General features: G+C 38.9%; 1 protein-coding gene across 8 annotated transcripts in view; it reads right to left on the bottom strand.

The window, feature by feature from the left end:
- Positions 1-23,231, bottom strand: part of LOC101274335 (S-adenosyl-L-methionine-dependent tRNA 4-demethylwyosine synthase TYW1) — a 451,923-nt gene that overhangs the window by 52,732 nt on the left and 375,960 nt on the right. For 7 of the 8 annotated variants that reach the window (XM_049699574.1, XM_049699573.1, XM_033426289.2 and 4 more), the window contains one exon: positions 18,624-18,791. In XM_049699574.1, the coding sequence (XP_049555531.1) occupies positions 18,624-18,791 (168 nt within the window). Of the gene's footprint in view, positions 1-9,121; positions 9,200-18,623; positions 18,792-23,231 lie in introns of those variants that run through there. The other variant, XM_049699576.1, reaches the window with a different exon arrangement.

Below are 23,231 nucleotides of genomic sequence, written 5' to 3'. Positions count from 1 at the left end.
ATTAGTTGCATGGGTATGACAACTATAAGCTAATATCTGTCAACTGACAACTCGGACTGCCAATGTCTAAAAAAACAAACTAGAAGACCAAGTAAATGTGACAGAAGGCTGGTGTATCAGTTTGCCTGGCTGCATAACAAAATACCATAGACTGGGTGTCTTAAACCACAAAAGTTAATTTTCTCACAGTTCTCGATGCTAGAAGCCTAAGGTGAAGGTTCCAGCAGACAGCCCCCTTCTCACTTTGGCTTCACGTGGCATCTTCTCAGTATGTGCACAAGCAGAGGATGCCGGTGGGGGCGCTCTGGTGTCTACTTATAAGGGCACCAACCCCATCAGATCAGGGCCTCACCTTATGACCTCATTTAACCTTCACTGCTGCCTTGGAGACCCCATCCCAAATATGGCCATACTGGTTGGGGGGGTGGGGTGGGGTGGGGTGGTTAAGACTTCAACATAGGAATTTTGAAGGGACATAAACCTTCAGTCTGTAACTGTAGGTTACTCTCAAATTAATGCTGAGCTATAAAACCCCTAAGACAAAACTGCATCCACACATACCCCCCTCTCAAGACAATGTGAGAATAATCGCGTTGAGTAATAGCTCAGAAAAAGTCAAAATATTCCACGCAAAAGGCAGAAGCTAAAAGGGCAAACTTTAGTATGATTGGCACAAAAATAAAGCTGAAAGTTGGAGCTGCATAAACAGAGGAATGAAACCCCAAATCACAAAATTTGAGGTTAAGTATGCTGAGACATGAGGTCACCCTGCTTCAAGAATTCCTCAAATCCAACAGTAAGGGAAGAGGAAATCTATGCAGAATTACAAATAAACTCAAAAGGTCACAGATGATCTCAAAAATACACCACAAGCGCAATATGGTATGGCCTGACTAGACGATGCCAGGCTGCTGAGAATGTGTGTGTGGTCTTGCTGGCCAGACCGGCCAGTTCTACAGGCTCCCACCACCTAGAACAATCAAACTGTGGTACAAAGGGCCCTGTTCTCATTACTTCCATACCTTTCACACTTGGAAAATTTCATTAAACAGAATGATGACAAATAGGGCCTTTATTATTTTAATTGTTTAATAACATTCTATTAAAGATGTCAGATTAAACACAGGCATTTGCTTCATTTCTTCTTAAAATCTCACTAAAATGACTGTAAAGGTATTTCTAAAAGATATGTAACTTATAAAAACAAAGAGGTCAGGAGAGGAGAAAACAGTAGCAAACTTTTAGAAGCTTAAAAGATGACAGATAAGCAATAACTGGTTTAGCAGACCCAAGAGAGCTGAATCCTAAACCAGCAAACAGAAAAATCCAAGATTCAACCCAATTTATGCTTCAGAATTCCCCAAAGGCCCCAAACTGGTAGCGCCAGTCACCCCTGGAAGTGGGGCAGAAGAGGCCCCAACTCACCCCCACCACCAAAAAAAAAGAGCCCAAAGATTGGTTTACATTCTGACTAAGAAATTGTTGGAATCTCAACTTTCTGACCCTCTGGACATACACACAGCTGAGCACCTACCCAACCCACCCACCCCACCCCCCAACAGAAGACAAGTGGTTTATTCTAGGAAGACAATAAAATAGAAAATCTATGGACTATGGTACAGCAGGTACAGCGGAGAACAGGGCTGTCACACTGAAAATGAGAGATCAGAACAGCCCTACTCCCTGCTTCCTGACCCTTGGTGGCCATGAAGACTTCTTGGGTTCCCTCAGGAAATGGCCCAGGTAGATTTCTCTAAGATAAAGTCAAGCCCAGTCTACACACTTAGGATTCTCAGTACTCTTTTTAGTCTCACACTTAAATATGAGCAGACAACTGACGATCATCTGAGGAAAACTTCTAACATGGAAGAGAGATAAAATAAACAAAAAGAAAAGAGTAACAGAGTAAACAGAGCCTAGGGTAGGGAGGAAATGACAAAATAAAAATCCAAACAACTAAACTAAAACAATTATCCTCAGAGAAATGAGAGATTACTGTATTCATTTTTAAAAGTTACACTATAAAAAGAAACACTCAAAGAATGAAAAAGACTTTAGATTTTAAAATTATGGAAATGAAAGATTCTTGAGAAAGTTAAGAAGTAAAATGTTAAACATTTCCTAGAATGTAGAGTAAAAAAGAAAGATTAAAAAATAGGAGAGAAATATAAAAGAAAATTTAAGGACTGGCCCAAGAGACCTAATTTTTAAATAATAGGAGTTCCTGAAAGGAAGGAGAAGAAACAGGATAGAGGTACCTCAATGAAATAATTCTGGAAAAAATTTGAGAAGTGAAGGCCACGAGTTTCCAGACTGAAGGGGTCCATAATGGATGAAAATAGACATACTGTCTGAGGCCCATCTCAGTGAAATTTCACGGAGGGAAAACAATGGAGACAAAGGGAAATCTAACAAGGAAAAATGGTCCTGTACAAAGGATCAAGAATCAGAAGGCCTTCAGAGTTCTCAACAACTACACTGAAAACTTAAAGACAGGGCTCCAATTGCACAGGGAAAATAATTTCCAATCTAGAATTCTATATCCAGCAAAACTATCAATCACATGTGTAGGGAGAATAAAAATATTTTTAGAAATTCAAAGTCTCAATAAATTGCACCTCCCACATACCCTTTCTCAGGAATCTTCTGGAGGATGCTTCACTTGAATGAGGGAGTAAATTAAAAAAAGACCTGAAAAAACAGGAACAAGATACCCCACACAGGAGAAAGCTAAAAGAAACCCCAGTAGGACAGCTGTGTGTCCAATGTAGATGGGTCAGAAAGTGCCCCTGGAGAGACTCCTTTAAAAAGATGAACCTGATAGAAAATTCAACACATCTGAAAGTCTGAAAGGAGAAATAGATGATGGCAGAGAGTTCAAGAGTTGATTTAGCTCAAGAACATAGAACACACACACACACAAAAAAAGACAAATATTAACTCCAGGAAAACCAAAAAGTTGTGCCAGAAACAAATGGCAATCATAAAAGATTGCACTGCTCAACAGTGAATACTATTCATATGGTCATAATAATGCATAAAATTATGGCATATGTATGCTGGGAAGGTGGGAGAATAGGAAGTGTGTGATGAGAAAAGGTAGAAGAAAATTTAACCCTCATCTTCCATAATACAAAGTAAAGACATAAAGAGCAAACAGAGAAAAACAAGCAAAAAATCATCACCGTAGGTATTCTGTACAAATATTCTTCCACATGATACTGTAGTATTCTTTATTAAAAAATCAAATGATCAGCACCTTTAGGGAAGATCCTTTATTATATGTTATATATATATATATATATATATAATCCTATAATATAATCCTATATTATATGAAGATGCTTTATATATGTCACTTTATTTAGCTACCACAGTAACGTTGTAAACAGAGTTACCCCTATTTTGCAGATAAGAAAAATGAAAAACAGTGAGGCTGGGATCTGAAAACAGATATACCAGTACAAAGTTCAGGAGTTTCCCCAAGACCACTCCCACTTCTGCCACCAATTGCAAATTTAGGGGTTCCCAAGCTCACCTTCACGTTTGACAATTCACTACAAGGACCCACAGAATTCACCGAAAGCTGTTATACTCATAGTATGGCTTATTACAGCATAAGGATAGGGATTAAAATCAGTCATGGGAAGAGGCACATGGGCAGAGCCTAGGAGAGTTCCAAGCAAGGAGCTTCCCGACGTTCCCCCCAGTAGAGTCCTGGAACATGCTACCTTCACCCAGAACGATGTCTGACAACAGGCGTGGAGTACCACCAACCTGGGGAGCTCACCTGAGCCTTGGTGTCCAGGGATTTTACTGGGGTTTGTGCACCTAGACTTAGCTGCTTGCTGAGTGGCTGACCTTAGTTTCCAGCCTCTCTGGAGGTCGAGCAGGTCCTGTGGAGACCAAAGCCCCCACCCCAAACCACATTCTCAGCATAGACGATCTAGTGTGACCCAATGTGCCTCCAGAAGAGCAAAGACACTCTTGTCAGGCAGGACATTCCAAGAGCTTAGAAATCACCTCCTGGAAGCTGAGGACAAATGTCAGCCCTTTCTTTGGGTAAAATTAATCCTTTATTGGATAACCAGACCTCAAAGTCCACATATAGAGAACAAAGTAGAATAATACAAAAATAAGAATCATACATACCATTTTCGTTTTCATACTCTTAAGAAGAATTTATGTGATCTTAGTATCAATTATTTAGTAGTTGGCTCCTCCAAACATACAGTAATACTTAGCAACCACACAACTAGAAAAACACTGGTTAAAGGATGGAACAGGAGCGCTGCCAGACCTTCTCAGAACTCAGAAGTACATGTTAACTGGGAAGGAGTAGAGGGAGTCCTAAGGTAGTTACAGGGAGAGTGACTTTGGAATACAAAAAAAAGAGTGCTACAGTGAATTTCCAAGGTTTATGAATTTTGTTCTCACCTGTTGTAGCTACAACTGCATTGTTTGTTCTTTGGGTAAGAGGAGGCAAAGATCCCAAAGACAGACTTCAAAGTGCACCTGACTGCCTGTGACAGTGAGACGTTGAGAGGAGTTGCCACCTTTTTCTGAGTTTACTGGTGATAAGTAGCATTCCCATGGCACAGCTGCCTGGGGAACCATTTTGAGAGGCAAAACTACAACAATGCAATTGAATTCTAGATATATCCAAGTGCAATTAAAAATTTTTTATCTGGAAACTCAGTTTCTGGAGTTTCAATCTTAATCCCCCATCCTGTTGGAGTAGAGCTAAGTCCTCTCAGTAGTGTCACCAAATTGCCAATTTTCTCTGACATTTTTCTGAAAGTAATTACTGGGAACAATCAGGTCTCCGATAAGAATGAGTTCCACATGCAACACAGCGGGGAAAATATTCAGTCAGTAGATTTTGTTAGGAAAACACTGCATGAAACCTAATGGAGACATACAGTTCCCTTCTTATTCCAACAGGGGAAGGTGTGGGAGGTGACATCTCTTCATTCCCTCCCTTTACAGATTGTGAGTTTATATATCCAAGAGGGAGGTCTCTGTGATCAGTGCTTAATTACCTACAGGACCTCAAATTCGGCAAAAACTTTCTCAGTGTTGATGATCGTGGTGAAGATTAAGGAGATGCTGCTTGGTGAACGTGGGATGGGAAACTGCACCTTGTTTCCAAGGGACATTTCCCTTTCCCCACCGTGTCTGACTGCTCTGTAGCATTTGAGAGATGGTATAATGTAGTGATCCAAAGTAGTCTTTGAATTTTGAAAGATATGGAATTGAATTCTAACTATGCCCTATTTGTCCCTGGAGAAGATCTGTACTCTCTGGGCCTGAGATTCTTCCTTTGGAACATGAGGAAAAATAATATTTATGACTCATAAGATTTTTTTAAGGATTAAATGAATTAATGCAAGCATAGTGTTATCAAAGTGACCTTAATAAATGTTACTGGTTGTTGAGTTTAACAGCAGACACTAAAACTAAGGAATGACACCAGACATCTCACTGATGATGAAAGATACTAGAAGATAATGAAAAGATTATGCTGGAAAACAACAAAATGATACCTTCAAAGTGCTGGAAGGAAATACCTCAGCTTAGAGTTTTCTACTCTGATAATTTATCATTCAAGAGCAAAAGTGAAATAAAGATGTTTCAGAGGAAAAAAAGACTAAGTTTACCACTTACGTCATCAAGAAGGAAACGGAACCCAGCAGGAACAACTGGGATGCAAGTGAGATTTACATGGATCCATCAAAACATGCATTAATTGCAGGAAAGAGTACTGGAAAGTCCCTGTAATTGTGCTGAAGGAGGACAGCAATGTCAATTCACTTCAGAATTAAACTAAGTAAAAACTTTTTTTTTTTTTTTTTTTTTTTGCGGTACGCGGGCCTCTCACTGTTGCGGCCTCTCCCGTTGCGGAGCACAGGCTCCGGACGCGCAGGCTCAGCGGCCATGGCTCACAGGCCCAGCCGCTCCGCGGCATGTGGGATCCTCCCGGACCGGGGCACGAACCCGCGTCCCCTGCATTGGCAGGCGGACTCTCAACCACTGCGCCACCAGGGAAGCCCTGAGTAAAAACTTTTAAAATATAAGAGTACAGGATTCTGGGAAGGTGGTGCAGTAGGAAGCATTAGGAAGACTTCTCTCAACCCAGACAAAAATTATACTGGCAGAATCTTGCCTGACATAACTATTTTGGAACTCTGAAGTCTACTGAAGGTTTGCAACTTTGAGGGGAGGGTTTGAACTGTAAATTGTAGTTAATTTCAGTTTAGACAGGCAGTAGCTACCCACCCCTCACTCCCCATGCCCACAGCAGGCGGCTGTAAACATGTTCCTGGAGCAGCCTGCATGCAGCCTGTGGGAGACAGGGTGGGCACTGAGGACCCTGTCCTCCAAACACTGGGGATCTGTCTTCTGACCATCAACTGCTGCTTCTGATCTCAGAGGTGTAAACAGATTAAATTCTGCAATCAAAAAACAGAGATTGGAAAAACGGATTAAAAAACCCATAATGCAGGGCTTCCCTGGTGGCGCAGTGGTTGAGAGTCCGCCTGCCGATGCATGGAACGCAGGTTCGTGCCCCGGTCCAGGAAGATCCCACATGCCGCAGAGTGGCTGGGCCCGTGAGCCATGGCCGCTGAGCCTGTGCGTCTGGAGCCTGTGTTCCACAACGGGAGAGGCCACAACAGTGAGAGGCCCGCGTACCGCAAAAAACAAACAAAAACACCCATAATCCAACTATATGCTGTTTACAAGTGCTGTACTTTATGTCCAATGACAAAATAGGTTGAAAGTGAAAGGATGAAAAAAGATATTCCATGCAAATAGTAACCAAAAGGAGAAGTGGCTATACTAATATCACACAAAATAGACGTCAAATCAAAAAGGTTACAAGAGACAAAGAAGGACATTATATATCAGTAAAAGGTTCAGTACAGCAAGACAATACAACAATTATAAACATTTATGTACCTGATCACAGATTATCAAAATATATGAAGCAGATATTGACAGAATTGAAGGGAGGAATAGACAGTTCTATAACAATAGTTGGAGACTTTAATATCTCATACTCAATAATGGATAGAACAACCAAACAGAAGATAACTACAGAAACAAAGGACTTGAACAACACAATAAATCAACTAGATCAACAGACATACATATATAAAAGTCCTAGCCAGAGCAATTAGACAAGAAAAAGGAAAAAAGCATCCAAATAAGAAATGAAGAAGTAAAATTATCTCTGTTCAAAGACAATATGGTTTTACACATAGGCAAGTCTTCTCTTGAGAATTTGGCACTTGAGACTGAACCAAGTGGTGGTGGATGCTTGAGCTAAATTGGGGCTACGGCAGCCATAACAAGTGGTTTGAAAATGAAGAAGCAAAAGAAGCCATGAGAGAGGAAGGGAGGAAGGGAATAATGTCCTTTGTTATCTTCTAGAAATTTTATAGAGTTATAGTTTATGTTTAAGTCTAAGGTACATTTTGAAAGTTGTAAGATCATCTCAAAAGACACAGAAAAAGCATTTGATAAAATTCAACATCCGTTCATGATAGAAACTCTTAATAAATTAGGCAGGGAAGAAACATATCTCAACATAATAAAGGCTGTGTAAGACAAGCCCATACTCAATGGTAAAAGGCAGACAGCTTTTCCTCTAAGATCAGGAACAAAACAAGGATGCTCGTTCTCACCACTCCTACTCAGCACAGTACCAGAAGTCTTAGGTAGAGCAATCACGCAAGAAAAAAATAAAATTAAAGGTATCAGAATTGGAAAGGAAGATGTAAAATTGCCTCTATTTGCTGATGACATGAACCATGAAAGAAAAATTGATAACTTTATTAAAATGAGAAACATTTGCTCTGAGAAAGGCACAGGTAAGAGAATGAAGAATCGAGTCATGTAGACCGGGAGAAAATATTTGCAAAACATATCTGATACATGACTTGTATTCAAAATATCTTTTAAAAACTCTTAAAACTCAACAATAACAAAACAACCAATCCAATTAAATAAATGGGCAAAAGATCTGACCTCCTTACCAAAGATGTACAGATGGCAAACAAGCATAAGAAAAATACGTTCATTCATGTTTCCATGCCATTATACGCTTTTCAAAACCTACAGAACTTTATAACACAAATACTGAACCTTAAAGTATGCAAGTTTAAGAAGTCATTTAGGAGGTCAGGGGAACCCAGGAAGAGGAGCAGACTGTGACAAGAGAGTCTACTAAATTACAAATGTGTGAAATAACTTCAGTGAAGGGGAGGGGGTGGAAAGGGCACTGACCTAAGTAATTTTAAAAGTAAGTGGAGCCTGTAAGACTAAAGGCAAAAGAAACTAAGTATAAACACTGTATTCTAGGGTTAAAAATTCTGATACTGCTATATATTTTATGTATACTGGAATCGAACAATTTAGTAAACAGATGACTGGTAATAGGAGCTAGGATTAGAGTCTCACTGTTGGAGTGTGAATTTATAAATAAGCAAGGAGAGGAGACTAGGATGAGTCATGTGGTAACAGATTAGAGTCTGAGACATCAGTATGTTTAGCTTAATATAGATACAAATGGTACCTATAGAAATATTTACCTACATGTGTATATACGAAGGTTAGTATTGATACATACACATATATTTCTTCTCTCTGTCATCTAAGAGGGCCTAAACCAAACAACACCCTAGTAGCAACGAGCACACCTTCACCCAGATCTTGGTTTCTAACACCATTCTCCAATAAAAGAAACCACAGATCCTGAGAGAAATGGCTGATTCTAGGACTGGGGCAGGAAATATACAAGATAAGCCTGGAGCTTCTTGTGGTGCGAGAAAGAAAAGAGCTCAAAATGAACAAACCCCGCCCTCCCCAAATACACACATTGATGGGGGTATGTAAAAGAAACACAGGAGCCAACTAAAAGAGCTCTTAATGGACAAAGCTAGAATAGTTTGGGCAAAAGTAATAAAGATGAATTGGATTATAACCCAAAGTTATAAAATAAATATCCATGAGCCTATACTGATATAAAAATGATTGAATAAATTAATAAATGGGAAGAAGAGACAAACCTGTGCAGAAGAATTCCAAATAATTTATGCAGATATTCCACCCTCAAGGATGTGGAGTAGAACTCTCACTCCTTAGATATGTGCGGAATATACACTTCTTCCGAAGCAGAGGGGAAGGAAGAATTTTCCTACAGAAAGGGAGAGGGGAAAACAAACACTGACAAACACTACCACAGCTTGCTGATCAAGGTCAAAATCAAGGGAGCTTGATATGATGTGATGAAAATGGCACTCTACCTCTGTGATCTTCCTCCTAAAAACCCATAACGCAAGTCTTATGAGAAAAACATTGGACAAATTCCAGTAGTGGTGCATCCTACAAAATACCTCCTGACTACTCCTCAAAGTTATGGGATCCTAGAACAGAAAAAGGCCATTAAGTGAAACCTAAGGAAATCTAAATTATGGACTTCAGTGAATAATAATGTATCAATATTGGTTTATTGATTGTAACACATGTGCTGTATACCAATGTAAGATGTTAATAATAGGCCAATCCAGGGCACACAGTAACCCTCTGTACTATCTTCTCAATTTTTCTGTAAATCTCAAACTGTACTAAAACATAAAGTTTATTTTAAAATAATAAGGAATTAAGTTTAAAAACAATGCTATGTGGATTCTGCAAGCCATGCATATAACCTACCACTTGGTTTCCACAGACAGTGAACCACTATAATTGGACATTACCAATATGTAGAAAGGACTTCACATTTCTGAACTAAAATGATCAAAGTATATCAGATTCATCATGGTCTTACTAGTTTGCAGACTGATAGGACCACAGTTACATTTAAGCTCCTAGGCTGGAAACCCAGAAGCAGAGGGCTGACTGTACCTCCTTCTCCCAGCCAGCCCCTCCAAATCACACAGACAGGCTGACCCTCCACTCACCAACTATCTGTAGTCATCTCTCTGTCCCTCTAGCTCAACCCTGGAACTGGAATATGCTGACTTATTTATCTCAATGTGAGTCTTTTTTATATTTCCTTTGTTCAAAGTCAGAGATGCTCACTGAACTTTCTACTCCCATCTACTCTTACAACCACTTAAAAAACCTACTTCTTATCAACAGCAGAAACTCCTTTATGTTTCTGTTTAGTCTGAACATCACTTCTAAATAACAAAACTGTTCTACAGAGATATTAAAAAGTAATCATCCATTAAAAAAATATTCCACTATTAGAATTCAGAAATGCTTTGCATGTGGTGTAGCATATGGCAATGAAAAGATCACACTGCACTGCAAATGACCACAGAGTATTCTGGGAATGGACAGAGTAATACAAATTATAATAAACTCTCCAGAGGCTAATTCATGTTGTGAAAACCTTGCAAATTTAATGCAGGATCTTTAAAGGTCAACTAAATATAGTCAATCCATGCTTGGGGTCTCTCTAGAATTTATTTATTTATTTATTCATTCATTCATTCATTCATTTATTCATTCATTTACAATTCACCTTACATTTTGAGCTATCCTGGTTCAGAGAGAATTTCAAATTTTTGAAATGGGTAAAGAAAGAAAGGCCACAGTTTGGGGATTTTAAATGCTGCACTTTCTGGCAATGTTCTTATTTTTACTAGCCAACTTTACTAGAATCAAAAAAGTACAGTACAGTAGGCAGGAGAGACTTTCAAAAGCATGAATGGGCATCAGTTTCCTGCTGCAGAAAAAATAGAGGAATGGTGAGTGAGAAAACAACTGGATTTGACAACTAGCAGGTTACTGATGACCTATAAAATAGCAAACTCAACAGTAAATATTCATTGAATAAATGAATGAGTAAATAAATAAGGAAGAAGGTAAATAGCTACCAAAATTAGCAAGGAAGATGGAACAATGTCTCTGATTTCAGAAGGCAAGACAATGAATAAGGAAAGAAAATGAAGGTGAAGAGCTTGTTAATTCACTAAACAAACACTGAGAATCTAATATGTACCAGGTACTCTAGGAGGTGCTGGGAATGACAGCCCTTGTGTTCCAGGAACCCTAACTTCTTAGTGAAAACAGCCTTACAGATGTGCATATAGCTCTGAAAGAAGCGGTCCCCAAGGAGGTTTGTTTTACAGTTTTAAAAAGCAGAAATTCACCAGATGAAGTGGGGTAAGGAGGGCAGGTCTAGCAGAAGAGATACCTTCGGCAAATACACAGAGGAAAGAAACAACATGGCAATGCCTAGTAAAGGCCTGGGAAGTGGGCGTGAAATGAAACTGAAAGGACTTGATTGTGAAGGCCATTAAAACCAAATAAAATGTTTAGGTTTTTCTCTTGCATTCTCTGTAAGATGGCATGTGTTTCAAAAATACAGCAGAGAAACAATAAACTTGGAATTGGCAGCAAAAACAATGAGGATGTTGAATAGTCAATGCCCACCCTCAATTATTTGTAGACTAAATGATCTGTTTTGTGGATTTTGTTTTTGTCTTTTTCCTTTGGTTATAACTCTGCTTTTACTACCCTTAAAAAGGCATTCATCTGCAAATTGCTAGCCTAATTATTAAATGGGATTTGATGGGGTCTGATTAGGATTAGGAAAAGATCTTTTCATATAAGTTTCTGAAAAACCTTTCCAGTAACACTACAGAGGTAGCCATGCAACCATACTGGGTGACACTTTTAACATAAGCAAACAAAATGAGTTTACGTGCAAATAATCTAATAATAACAAACAGTGCCAAGTGGACTGGTTACTACTGTTCACTGGGGAGATAGTAAACAAAAAACAATAAATGTCAAAACTGTCTAGTCATAAGTCTTCTGTTCTGGACAAATGTATTTCTACAGCTAAAACCCCTAGATATTATATATAAAACAAACATAAGAAGGCTTTCAAAGGTGGAGATAAGAAGGCAGGTTGGCTAAGGACTGCAGGACCTAAGGAACGTAGTGATACGTTCCCTGGGTTTTAATTTTGGCTCATATATCCTGGACTGGGTGCGAGAATTCAGAAGCCTGGTTAAAGCCCACAACCTAGAAACACCAATGAGCACTCACAATTAAAAAAACAAAAAAAATTAAGCCTCAGATTAAGCCTCCCTAGCCAAAGGACTAGGAAAAGGGCAGCCAAGCAAGACAGAAAATTTTTACATAATAACCATCCTAGGCCAAGAGAAAAACTGGCCTCATTCTCACCCCAGTCAGCAAACACCTAGTGGGGATCCTAGATTTCCACATTTGCCCAGCTGTACTGAGCTGTACCCTCTCCCTCCCACTGCTGGGGAGGTGTCAGAGAAGGTGCAGTGGGGAATCCTGCCATCCCAACCCCCCTCTATTGTTTCAGTGGAAACCCTGTAGAGATTGGCAGGGTACATTAAAAAAGCACCAGCCAACTGTATATTGTCTCTAAGAGGCTCACTTCAAATGTATGATATAGGCAGATTGAAATTTAAAAGATAGAAAAGATATACAATGTAAACATCAATCAAAAGAAAGCAGAAGTGGCTATATTACTGTCAGATATTGTACACTCCAAGGCAAAGAAAATTTATAGGAACAAAGAGGGACATTACATAAATGAAAAATAGGTCAACTCCACCAAGACGATACAGAAATCCTAAATGAGTATGCACCAAACAACACAGTTGCCAAATATATAAAGCGAAAACTGACACAACTGAAAAGAGACATAGAAAAACCCACACTTACAGCTGAAGACCTCAACACTTCTCACTCAATAACTGATAGAACTATATAATCAGCAAAGATACAGAAGAACTCAACACCACCACCAACCAACAGGATGAAACAGACATTCACAGAACACTCACCCAACAACAACACATTGTATATTCTTGGCAAGCGCACACAAAATGTTTACCAAGATAGACAACATCCTAGTCCACAAAACAAACCTCAACAAATTTAAAAGAACCAAGATCATAGAGAATATGTTCTCTGATTATAAGAGAATCAAACTTGAAATCAATAACAGAAACACAACAGGAAAAAAAAAAACCCAAACACTAGGAAACTAAACCACAAACTGCTAAGTAATCCATGGGCCAAAGAAGAACATTTAGAGCATTAAATGTTTACATTAGGAAAGAGGAAAAGTCAATAATCGAAGCCCTTATCTTAAGAAACAAGAAGCAAAGAAACCCAAAGTAAACAGAAAGAAGGGCATAATAAAGAGAAGCGCAGAAATAGATGAAATTGAAATCTGAAAAATAGAGAAAAACCTGTGAAACAAAAAGATAGTTCTTTGTTTTTTATTTTAAAAGATTTTTCTTTTTTGATGTGGACCATTTTTAAAGTCTTTATTGAACTTGTTACAATATTGCTTCTGTTTTATGTTTTGGTTTTTTGGCCACGAGGCATGGGGGATCTTAGCTCCCCGACCAGGGATTGAACCTGCACCCCCTGCAATGGAAGGTGAAGTCTTAACCACTGGACAGCCAGGGAAGTCCCCAAAACATGGTTCTTTGAAAAGACCAATAAAATCAACAAACTGAATAAACCAACAGAAACAAAACAGAGAAGACACAAATCAACCAAATCAGAAATGAAACAAGATGTTGTAAGGACACTGAAAGGAAAATAAAGTAATACTATGATCAATTTATTCACATAAACTTGACAACTTAGATGAAATGGACCAATTCCTTGAAAAGTACAAACTACCACATCTCACCCAAGATGAAAGATAATCTAAATAGCCTTGTAACTATTACAGAAATGTAATTCATAATTTAAAAACTCCCCCCAAAATATGCTTCTAAGCCCAGACAGTTTCACTGGAGAATTCTACTAAACATATAAAGAAGAATTAACACCAATTCCACACAATTCCTCCTAGAAAACAGGAGGAAACCTTTCCCAACCTGCTTTAAGAGGCCAGTATTACCCTAATACTAAAATCATAGACAGTATAAAAAAAGAAAACTACAGACCTATATTCCTCATGAACATAGAAGCAAAAATCTTTTTAAAAATATTAGCAAAAAGAATTCAGCAATATATAAAAAAGAAATACACACTATGACTAAGAAGGGTTTATTTTATTTCAGGGATGCAAGCATGGTCCAATATTCAAAAATCCATGTAATCCATCATATTAATGGGTAAAAGAAGAAAAATCACATGTTCATAGCAACAGAGAAAAAGGATATGACTTAATAATTTTATTGTGAATAAACACCCATTCACAATAAAACCCCTCAAAACACTAGAAATAGAGGGAAACTTCCCCAATTTGGAAAAGAGCAAGTATAAAAAACCTACAGCTAACATAAAATTAAACAGTGAAAGGCTAAACACTCTCCGGAAAAAGACAAGAATGTCCGAAATCACTGTTCTTATTCAATAAAGTACTCAAAGTCTTAGTAAAATGTAATTAAGTAAAGGAAATTAAAGGGATGCCAATTGAAAAAGAAGAAACAAAACTGTCCCTTTTTGTAGAAGATATAATGGTCTATGTTGAACACCCCAAGAAATCTACTAAAAAAATCCTGCTGGAAATAATAAGTGACTCAGCAAGGTTGCAGGATACAAGATCAACATACAAAAATTAATTCTATTTCTACAGAATTCAGTGAACTTGTGACAACTGAAATTAAAAATGCAATGCCATTTATAATTGCTAAAACAGAAAAATACTTAGGTATAAACCTAACAAAGTATAGGACCTGTATACTAAAAACTATAAAATGCTCATTAACGAAATCAAAGATCTAAATAGATCATGTTCATGATATGCAAATTAAGACCCACTGAGATCATGACAAACCTGTTAGAACAGCTAACCTAAAAAATGACAACACCAGGGCTTCCCTGATGGCGCAGTGGTTGAGAGTCTGCCTGCCGATGCAGGGGACACGGGTTCGTGCCCCAGTCCAGGAAGATCCCACATGCCGCGAAGTGGCTGGGCCCGTGAGCCATGGCCGCTGAGCCTGCGCGTCCGGAGCCTGTGCTCCGCAACGGGAGAGGCCACAACAGTGAGAGGCCCGTGTACCGCAAAAAAAAAAAAAAAAAAAAAAAACGACAATACCAAATGCTGGTTAGGATGCAGAGAAACTGGATTTTTCATCCATGGCTGTGCTTGACATTCTTCATGGCTGAGGTGCTGCGGCCCTCACTGCACAGCCTGGTGTCAGAACTCAGCAGATGTCTAATAAACACTTACAGAACTCAACTGGCCTGAATGAGATACGGTGCCATTTATTTCCCCTATGTCCATGTTTACACTGGGAAGAGAGAAGAAATCTTAGAGACTGAAGTCAAGTATTGGTCTAACATAAAATTTCCCAGTTTTAAACTCTTCTTTGAATGGCGTCAGTGGTATCAAAAGATGCCCTGTAGTATAAGAAAGACCAATGGACTAGAGGGCAGAAGGTTGTGGGTCTAGATTTGGCTCAGCCACTTTATGAGACTTTAAGGAAGTCTCTTCACCATCTGATCAGTTTCCACAGGAAAAAAGTGAGGTAAAACGTGTCTCCAAATCTCAGAAGTGATATTCTAATCCTAAACCTCATATTATTTCTATAATTTTCTACATAACACAATAAGATAAGGTACATAAGGAGACAAGGCAACATAACTGAGAACCAACAGAAACAACAGATAACAGAAACAAATCCACAGAGATTTTAGATATTGGAGTTATCAGATACAAACAATGAAATAGCTGAAATTTCCAGTATTCAAGAAGATAAAAGCCAAGCTTGAAAATTTCAGCAGGGAACTGGAAAGGATACAGTGTGATATATCATATTTGAAACAAACAAAACAAACAAATTATTTAACTGAAAACACACTATCCAAAATTTTAAAATTGGTGTGGCATTTAATAGCATATGAGACACAGCTGAAGCAAAAATTAGTGACTTGGAATACAAATCAAAAGAAACTGTCCAAGTGAAATAAAAAATACAATAACACATGTTTAACTGGAGTTCCAGAAGAAAAATACGGGGGAAGAAGAAATATTTAATGAAATAAAAGCTAAGAAGTCTTCAACCAATGATGGAAAGTATCAACCCACAAATTTATGAAGCCCAAGAAGTCCCAAAAAGGAAAATAAAAAGAAGTTCACGTCTAGACACATTAGAGCATAAAACCAAAGGGAGAGAAAAAGAAACCAGAGGGAAGAAAACAACAAATCACCTTAAAAGAAGCAACAAACTAACAGCTGACTTTTCATCAGTGGAACTTAAAAGACAGGGGAATATCTTTATGGTGGTGAAAGGAAACAAATGCCAACCTAGAATTTGATACCCAGCTAAAATATACATTTTTGGACAAAAACTGAGAGTATGCCATCAGCAGACCTCCACTAAAGGAAATTTTAAAAGGTGCTTTTTGGGCAAAAAGAAAACAGTCCCAGATGGAGGCTCAAAAATGCAAAAAGGAACAGAGAACAAAATCATGTTTAAAATGCAGGTAAATCTAAATAAATACCGACTACATAAAGCAATTAACAATACTGTCCTTACATTTATAATTAACATACACAACAATGACAGCATGAGTTGGGAAGGGAAAAATGGAGGTTGTGTTCTAAAGTCCTTGCTTTGCACAGTTACAGAGTAAAAGTATTTTAACACTAGACTGATTAGTCAAGTTTGCATGTAGTAATTTCTAGTGCACCCACTAAAAGAGTAGAAAAAGTATATAATTCCCAGCCTAACTGGAGGAAAAATAAGACCTACTGTGGCTGAGAAAATGAAAGAAGTGCAGAAAGAGAAGGAAGAGGGGTTCCAGAAGAAGCTGGAGAGGCAGACAGAGACTGATCACATAGGACCCTAGGGGCCACATTAAGGATTTTGATTTTCATGCTAAAAGCAATGGGAGGTCAATCAAAGGCACCTAAGCAGCAGAGATCTACATTCTATAAAGACATCTTTGGCTATGGTGTGAAGACCTTATGGAAGAAGAGAGAACTTTACTACCATTGTCAGGACTGTTTCCAGAGCACTGCCCCTCCAATCAAACAATTTGTTTTGAAGGTGCTACCTTACCTAAAAAAGTAACAATGAATAAAAAGCTAGAAAATAAAATTCAGTTTTGGCTTTAGTTTTTAAGATTTACTTTGTAAGTTAATTGTCTTTGCAGCTACTTTATTAACGTTTCAAATACTAGGTAGCCTTTATTTCTTTGTTCCTTAATGCTCCCAGTACATATTCTTCTGTCTAAATATTTAAGTCTGACAGATCATTAGGTCAGATATATACAATCTAATTGGCACCAAGGCATGAGGGCCTTTTAACCTCCTGTTTGTTTGAGACTAGACCACGTGAAATTTTAATTGAGTGATTCTAATATTATTAAATATCATTAACCTGCAAAGCTGTTCAGGAAGCCACTTAGGTTGTGGAGGGAGGAAAAAGTGAGATTCGTGTTCAATTAAGCCTGACTTTACTTGCATACAGAGCATTTTTATAAGAAAAGGTAGCCCGTTCTTTATTACCTTTTTGGTATTAATTTATCTTTACTGTGATATAATTCACAAACCATAAAATTCAACCTTTTAAAGTATACAGTTCAGTGGTTTTTAGTACAGTCACAAAGTTGTGCAACCAACACCACTAAATAATTCCAGAACATTTTCATCACTCCAAAAAGAAATCCCATACCTATTAGCAGTCACTTCCCAGTCTGCTCTTCCCCCAGTTTCCAACAACCACTAAACCACATTCTATCTCTAAGGATTTACCTATTCTGGACATTTCATATAAATGGAATCATACATTATGTAGTCTTTTGTGTTGATTTTTCTTCTAGAATAATGATTTCAAGGTTCAACCATGTCCCCTTTTTTAAAAAGCACTTTTAAATGGAAAGTTTGAACAGGAAACTAGGCAGAGGAGTAAAACAAACCTCTGTGTACCCATCATCTAGCCTCAACAACCCTCAACCCATCTACACACCCACATACTTCTTACTTCGTATCATTTTGAATCAAATCCCAGACACTATATTATTTCTGTATAAATATTTCAGTAAGGACATATCATTATGATCGCTACTCGAACACTGGCCTTCTGATTGGGTTTTTTTTTTAATGGCCTACCTCTACTAAAAACTGAATTTCTCCTTTGCTAGGCATTATTTACTTAAAAAATACATTAGATTCAGGCACTCGTTCTGTGTAATAAAAACACTAAAAGGGAAAAAGGAAAACCAAAATCCCAGAAATATTTCTGCAGAGGCCAAGATTCAAAGTGATCTAAAATTTGATAAACACCTCAATATTTCTTCTGACAGTCAGAAACACTCATATGGGGGTTGTTTACTATTTTCACTTTCCCTTGTCATTCTGGGAAAGGACTAGAGGTTATTACAAGGGTGTTTTGTTTTGTTTCTCAGCACACGCCAATTACAAGCCAGAAAGCACTTCAGGTGCCTTGGTGAGGGCTGAAAACAAAGCAATCTCACACAGAAAAGACAGTTTATGGGTCCAACAGACTGAATTCGGGGCTTTCTTAATGTTTGTTTTAGGAAAGGTAGCAAACAAGTAGATATTCATTATAATAAGGTGAGGGGAAAATAAAGAGAAAAGAGAGCAGGAAGGACAAGGGTGATGGAAGAATGCATACTTGACTGGTTCTTACCTTCTTGTGAGCTATCAGGAGGCAGTTGGAATGTTCGTGTTCACAAGCAATTTCATAGTCGGGGATCAGATCCACCAACTCACAGACAAAGCGCACCACTTCTTCGTGCCAGGGCACGTTGGCCATGGTAAGACTGCTTGCCGAACTCTCTCCACAGTAGGTAACACCCTGTGGAAACATTACAACAGTCAGAGACAGTTACAGACCTATTTAAATGTCACAGAGGAAGAGCTTCAGAGCCAGAAAGGCTTCTACAGGTCAACCAATCCAAGCCAAGCCAAGCCAATCCAATCCACGTCTTCAAGTGAAGAAAGCAGTACAAAGATGATAAAATTTGCTTGGAAGCTCATACAAGCAGCGAGTGACAAAGACAGCACTGGAGCTCCCAGCCAGTGCTCTTTACACTCTGACAATCCTGATGCTTCTTGGGTACTTGTGCTTTGTGCTACATCACAATCTACACTGTCTACTCACAATAATGTATCTGAACTAATAACATATCTTTCCATTCAGATTCATTTGTGCACCATAACAGATCAATTCTCATGGGATTATAATCCCCTAGTACAATAATGGAGGCATAGTTGACACCCATAAAAATTCAGTGAATAATTTACTGACTTGGAAAATAAGATAACCTCCTATTTTCTAGTATAATTTAGATTTGAGGTTGATAAACATTCTGTAAAGGGCCAGATAGGGATCCCTTTCAAATTATTCTTTTGGAATCATTCTAAGGAGATCACTTTGTAATGCATTTTTTATGTGGATATGTATAAACACAGAATCATGCCAAAATGAAAATACATGTATAGAAATACATATACATATATATATAGATACACACAGATATGTGTATATATATATATACCTTTACACACATCTACATGTACATACGTGTATCTACCCCCTAGAGAAATTCCCATTCAGTACAAATGCAGTAAGATAAATTGGTTTTTAACTCTTTTTAATTCTACCTGACAGCCCAGGCATGTAAGAAACAAAAGTTTTATCACTAAGTTTTCCATTTGTTAAGTTACATAGTGATAAGTGATTAATGACTAATTTTCAATACTGACTATTGTAACTCTGTAGGCTCTGTAAATACCCAAGAAATCAAACTTTCTTGAAAAAAGACTCGAATAGTCTAGATGTGCTACTAAGTAGGGAATAACTAAAATAGAATGAGGTTCTCTCTCACTCGCGCTCTCTCTCTCTCCCTCTCTCACACACACAGACTGGAGGGGACAGAATGACATTAAATGAAAAGCCTACAATGAGCACTGCAGAGTGACCCTGACCCTACAGATGGCAGTGCTGGGAGGGGGCCAAAAACTCAGATGAGTTCTGCAAAACCCTCTACTCCAGATGGCTGTTCAAAGACTACTTACTGGTGTACTACACTGAGAGGACCTTTGCTGAACATAAACTAGAGGAGACCCAGCTTAATTACAATAATCAAGAGAAGCTTCTCTATTAGCCCACTGATTTACAGAATTCATTAAACTGAATTTGGGTTTTAGCTGAATAAAAAAAAGCAAATAATACAACAGTTTAAAAAATCTTTAAGAAAGCGTGGCTGAAAACTTGTACTAAACTTGCCCAAATACATGAAAATGATTTATTCATAAGTCAAATTAGGCATAGAAATGAACTTTACTTCACTTTAAATACTGTTTATGAGGGACGCAATATATGAACAACCATGTAGATACTGCTTAATTCAAAGGAATTTATTTTTTTAATAATACTTTTCTTATTTATTTATTTATTTATGGCTGTGTTGGGTCTTCGTTGCTGCGCACGGGCTTTCTCTAGTTGCAGCGAGCGGGCGCTACTCTTTGTTGCGTTGCGCGGGCTTCTCATCGCAGTGGCTTCTCTTGTTGCAGAGCACGGGCTCTAGGCACGTGGGCTTCAGTGGTTGTGGCACGTGGGCTCAGCAGCTGTGGCTCGTGGGCTCTAGAGCACAGGCTCAGCAGTTGTGGCGCACGGGCTTAGTTGCTCCGTGGCATCTTCCCGGAATAGGGTTCAAACCCGTGTCCCCTGCATTGGCAGGCAGATTCTTAACCACTGTGCCATCAGGGCAGTCCCAGGAATTTATTTTTAATATTTAAAATGTTAGTTCATTGAAGCAGAGGTTTTACGTAAGATCTTTTTTTTAATTTATTTTGGCTGTGCTGGGTCTTAGTTGCGGCATGTGGGCTTCTTGGCTGCGGTATGTGGGATCTAGTTCCCCGACCAGAGATGGAACCCAGGTCCCCTGCATTGGGAGCATGGAGTCTTACCCACTGGATCACCAGGGAAGTCCCTAAGTAAGATCTTATATTCATGACAATGGCTTTGGAAAATAATATCGATTATTCAGCAATAATAAAGCATGAAATGCTAAGGAGAGATTTGGCTTGGAAAGGCAATGAGAGAATGATTGCCATAGGTCATCACTATGCCTTCACATTATACTTCTCTATACGTTCACATGATGCTTTACCGTTAACAAAGCATTTTCACGTAAAACTTCTCATTTTAGCCGGACAAAATCCTCGGAGGTGGGGAGTGTGGGTAACTTCCTGAGCCGACTGCGGAGGCCGAGCCTGCGCGTGACAGAACTGCCATGGGTAGAAACCGGCCTTCCTGAACGGCCTCCCTGAGCCCTCCCTCAGCTGGGCTCCTCAACACCTCCCTCCGGTCCTCCCCCCTCTACATGGGCTGCTTCATTTCATCGCACACTGCGGTCTACCGACGACCCGCCCAGACTGGGTTCCTGATCGCACTTGCCCCTGAAGAGTCTAAAGACGTTGCGCTTTCCCTCACATGGCAGCTGCCCGCCACCTTCTCATCCCAGCACCACCTTCCACTCCCACCCTGTTTATCACCAGCACCAAGTTCTTGCCTCACAACTTTAGAAAAACAGTGTCCTCAAGAAAACAGATGGGTATAATGTGGCAACTGAAAGCACTCATTCCAGAATTCCAGAGGCTGAGAGGTGACAAGCAGACCCAAAGAAAGTTCCTGAAGAGCAGGACCACTTATGCATCTTCCTGTTTGCAGTGAAAAGCACAACACACACCATCACACTGGTGACTTCTGGATGGACCACTGGGCTCCAGGACATGGGGGCCATCGGGTCATTTTCACGGGCTGCTTACAGTCTACCTGGGGATTCAAAGTCTGTGGGAAGAGCTCTTGATATTCTAATTAAACTGACTGGTTGTCAAAAGACTCCCGGTATGATTGTTTTTGTCCCTGATAGTTTGAGGAGAAATGTCTTCACAACTTTTTGCAGCAATACATGTCACTCCTTTATCTTAAAAATGCTTCAATAGCTGTCCCCCCCACCAAAAGACCAGCCCACGTTTCTCAGCCTAGCACCTGAGGCCTTCTGACTGGACTGCCCCACTCCACATCCAGTCTTTCCCTGGCTAAATTCTCCACCATCTCTTTGATCTTCGGCCAGGAACTCCAATCCCATCTAATCCCAATCTCATCATACCCTGTGCATCTCTCTTCTCAGACAACTGGCATAACTTTGATGTGTCTAAATCCTGAGCTCTTAGAGGGTGGGGGCCACACCCTATTCTTCTCTGTACCCCCAACTAATCTGTTCTAAAGAGCAAGTCACATGTTCCTCTGACATTAAACTCCAGAACTCTTTTCTGATCTAATACAAAATTTAATTCATATTTTTCAAGATTTTTCTACACTTCAATGATTATGAACCAACTGATAATCACTGGTTAGGTATTGCTACATACATGAACAACCGGTAATACTCCCTACATTTGTGTGCAGAAAGAGATTGAGACTATGCTGACATTTGTTTTGCAAGATGCATTCTGCAAGGATTGAGTTCTGTAGACAGTCATGGTGCTAATGCGAAGAGAGTTTTAAATCATTTGACAACAAATAATTACTGAGCACTTACTCTTCTCAAGGTGCAGTGCTAGGCAGAGAATACAAAGACGGTATTTCATTTACAGATGGATTGTGTTATGAAAGCTTTTCAATAAGGCAGATGTTTACAACACGAAACACATTTTCACAAACAAGTAAGCAAATAACGATGGTTAAGCTTCCCAGGCTAGCAAATATAGGTCTACTTAAGCCTAATGAAGCTAAAATACATGTTAATTTACAGAGAATGGAACAGAGAAATATTTTACAAGACTAGCAGTGAAAGAAAAGAGAAAATCAATATAATAGAGAAACAGCTTCTATTGATTCATTTTTAAATAAGTGCTTGATGGAAAGGGATCTAAACATTTACTGAACCCAGGCATATGTTACCCCCTTGAATTCTCAAAACAAGTCCATTAAATTGATATTAGTATTCTAATTTTAATACTGAGGAAATTTAGGCTCAAGGAGGATAAGTAACCTGTCCCAGGCTAAATGAATACATTTTAGGAATGTATCAAAGCTTACACAACTTCCCCACCTGAGACTATGAGAGACCCGCCCTGAACCCTCCACATACAGTGTACACACACATCCAGGAAATCCAGGAAAAGGATATAAATGGATCCGAGAGCCTCAGGTATTTCACTAGCCCAGGGTCACTTTTATTATCAATTTCACATCTTCAGGGCATTTATGTGACCTTGAGGTACT

This window comes from Orcinus orca, chromosome 16 (genome assembly GCF_937001465.1).
Source record: "Orcinus orca chromosome 16, mOrcOrc1.1, whole genome shotgun sequence".
NCBI classification, from domain to species: Eukaryota; Metazoa; Chordata; class Mammalia; order Artiodactyla; family Delphinidae; genus Orcinus; species Orcinus orca.
Note: the sequence above shows the minus strand (reverse complement) of the source record. Positions and strands in the feature narration are given on the sequence as shown.